This window comes from Lithobates pipiens, unplaced genomic scaffold, assembly GCF_037356315.1.
Source record: "Lithobates pipiens isolate NorthernLeopardFrog02 unplaced genomic scaffold, aLitPip1_a1.2 Scaffold_23, whole genome shotgun sequence".
Lineage (NCBI taxonomy): Eukaryota > Metazoa > Chordata > Amphibia > Anura > Ranidae > Lithobates > Lithobates pipiens.
Window position 1 is genome coordinate 64,362,630 of NW_027507785.1, and position 2,746 is coordinate 64,365,375.

The window sequence follows — 2,746 nt, forward strand, 5'->3', positions numbered from 1 at the left end:
GGATGAAGAAGATACAATGAAGGTATTTGCAACACTTGAAATGCTGTGAAAATATTTTCTGTATTTATTCAGTTTAAATAAACGTCACATACAATAATTATGAACGATTATTAATTACATTTGGTTGGGAGGAGGCAAAGAACAGGGCTGTACAAAAACGGGTACATGGTGGGGGCGGGTTTGAGGTCATTGCACCTAGAAAAAAGGGACCGCTACAAAAGATCAATCCAAGAGAGCGGTGAGTACATTATAAAAAAGTTCTCCCAGGAGGGTTTCTATGGTACGGGATCTGCTGCCCTCTAGTGACAGACAGGATACATTACAGTACAAAGTGCAGCTGCCAACCAACAGAATCTGTAACATTTCTTGAGGTCTGAGATGTGCAAATTATAGTCGGGCTTCAGATTCTCCTGACTTCAACATAACGTACAAAGCTGGAGGAGAGAAAAAAAAAAAAAGTGTAAATTGTCAGAACAACAACAAGAGCAACAGAAAAGGCAGAGGAGGGAGGAGGAGGAGGAGGAATGAGAGAGGAGCAGCAACAGAAACAGCAGACAAGAAACCGGAATGGCAGAGAAGGAGGGAGAGAGGAGCAGCAACAGGATCAGCAGACAACAGGGATGACAGAGGAGGGAGAGAGGAGCAGTGACAGGAACAGCAGACAAAGAAACAGGAGTGGCAGAGGAGCAACGCTAGGAATGGCAGAGAAGGAAAGAGGAGCAGCAACAGGAACGGCAGAGGAGCAGCGACAGGAACAGCAGACAAGAAACAAGAGGAATGGCAGAGGAGCAAAGCCAGGAACGGGAAAGAGGGAGAGAGGAGCAGCACCAGGAATGGCAGAGGAGGGAGAGAGAGGAGCAATGACAGAAACGGCAGAGAAGCAACGTCAGGAACAGCAGACAATGAAGAGGAACAGCAGAGGAGCAACGTCGGGAGCAATGACAGGAGAGACAGAGGCGGAGCAGCAACAGAGGAACGGCAGAGAAGAAGGAGAGGAGCAGCAACAAGGAGGGACAGAGGAGCAATGTCAGGAATGGCAGAGGAGCAGCAACAGGAACAGCAGAGGAGCAACAAAGGAGCAGTGTCAGGACCAGCAGACAAGAAACAAACAAAAAGGAATGGCAGAGGAGCAATGACAGGATTGGCAACGACCGGAACGGCAGACGAGCAGCGACAGGAACAACAGACAAGAAACAAGAGGAATGGCAGAGGAGCAATGCTAGGAACGGCAGAGAAGGAGGGAGAGAGGAGCAGCAACAGCAGGGACAGAGGAGCAACAACAGAGGAGCAACACCAGGAATGACAGAGGAAGAGAGGAGCAATAACAGAAACGGCAGAGAAGCAACGTCAGGAACAGCAGACAATGAAGAGGAACAGCAGAGGAGCAACGTCGGGAGCAATGACAGGAGAGACAGAGGAGGAGCAGCAACAGAGGAACGGCAGACAAGAAGGAGAGAGGAGCAGCAACAAGAAGGGACAGAGGAGCAATGTCAGGAATGGCAGAGGGGCAGCAACAGGAACAGCAGACAAGAAACAGGAATGGCAGCGGAGCAACGCCAGCACCGGCAGAGGAGCAACAAAGGAGCAGAGTCAGGAACAGCAGACAAGAAACAGGAATGGCAGAGGAGGAGGAGGGACAGAAGAGCAATGACAGGAGCGACAGATCAGAAACCACAGATGAGTGACAGGAGAGACAAGAGAGGAAGGAATGGAGTTACAGAATGAAGATTTCCCAGCAGTAGTCCTCACCGGTGGCCTCGCTGTGAAGCACAGCGCTGTCATGACTGCGGACCTGGCATCTGGTGTAGACTTTCTGACCGTCGACCTTCTCCACTCGGCTGTCTATGAGAACTGTGGATCCCAGAGGAATCGGACTACAGACACAAAGAGAACCTCATTACACCTCTCTGCTATCACAGCTTCAGAACATCAACAACTCCTACCCCCCCCCCCGCGAGAGTCTCCCCAATATTATTCTTCCCCTGTCACTACCACATCATCACCGCCGGCCATCGATTGTACAATCTCCTGACAACCATGTAGTGTCAGGTAGGTCCTCTTCTCCCCCCTGGGCGCTTACCTCCGATAGTCGAGGTTCAGGTTGGCGGTCATAGCCGGTCCGATGCTGTTTACAATTCCCGCCCCCACGGTGGAGTCTACGATGGTGGCGATGCAGCCCCCGTGTGTGTACCTAGAAGAAGGCAAGAGGGGACGCGAGAGGTGGAAGGAGAACAAGGAGAGCCCGAGGAACCAAAGGATTCTGGTTAGGGTAGGCTCTGCGAAGAAAAAAAAAAAAGAAAAAAAAAAAAAAAGAAAATAACGCTCACCCTGCGAGGCCCCCCAGATAGGGCCCGGGCTGGAATATGCAGACTGTCCTCTTCTCCGCCTCGTTATAGAACATACAATACTCAAAGCCGATTCCTTCCTGGTCCAGGTTCCTGGTGAAGAAACGAGTTTCCCCGTCGGCCTCCAGGCTCATACCTGTACAGGAGGAGGTCAGAGGTCACCAGAGGAGCTTACACTCTAATGTCATCCCCCACCACAGCCAAACACTATTCTTATTCTTGTACTCGATCTGCTGCCAGCGAACTCCTCGTAGGAGGGAAGTCTCCTCCAGCTCGGGTCTCGGCTCAGCTCCTCGTACAGCCTCTTGGTTTCGGGGTTCCAGGTGGGGTTGGGCACGGCGTAGTCCCGCGGTTGGAGGGCGGCCTGCAGATTTAAAAATAAATGAACAGATGTCAGACCT

General features: G+C 51.3%; 1 protein-coding gene across 1 annotated transcript in view; it reads right to left on the reverse strand.

Annotated features, from left to right (window-relative positions):
- Positions 1-1,699: 1,699 nt before the first annotated feature.
- Positions 1,700-2,746, reverse strand: part of LOC143927599 (acyl-coenzyme A thioesterase THEM4-like) — a 4,382-nt gene continuing 3,335 nt past the window's right edge. The window contains exons 3-6 of the mRNA XM_077451756.1: positions 2,571-2,709; positions 2,328-2,481; positions 2,081-2,191; positions 1,700-1,874 (exon numbers count right to left, since the gene is read on the reverse strand). Coding sequence (XP_077307882.1) covers positions 1,715-1,874; positions 2,081-2,191; positions 2,328-2,481; positions 2,571-2,709 — 564 coding nt within the window. The 3' untranslated portion in view covers positions 1,700-1,714. The remainder of the gene's footprint in view (positions 1,875-2,080; positions 2,192-2,327; positions 2,482-2,570; positions 2,710-2,746) is intronic.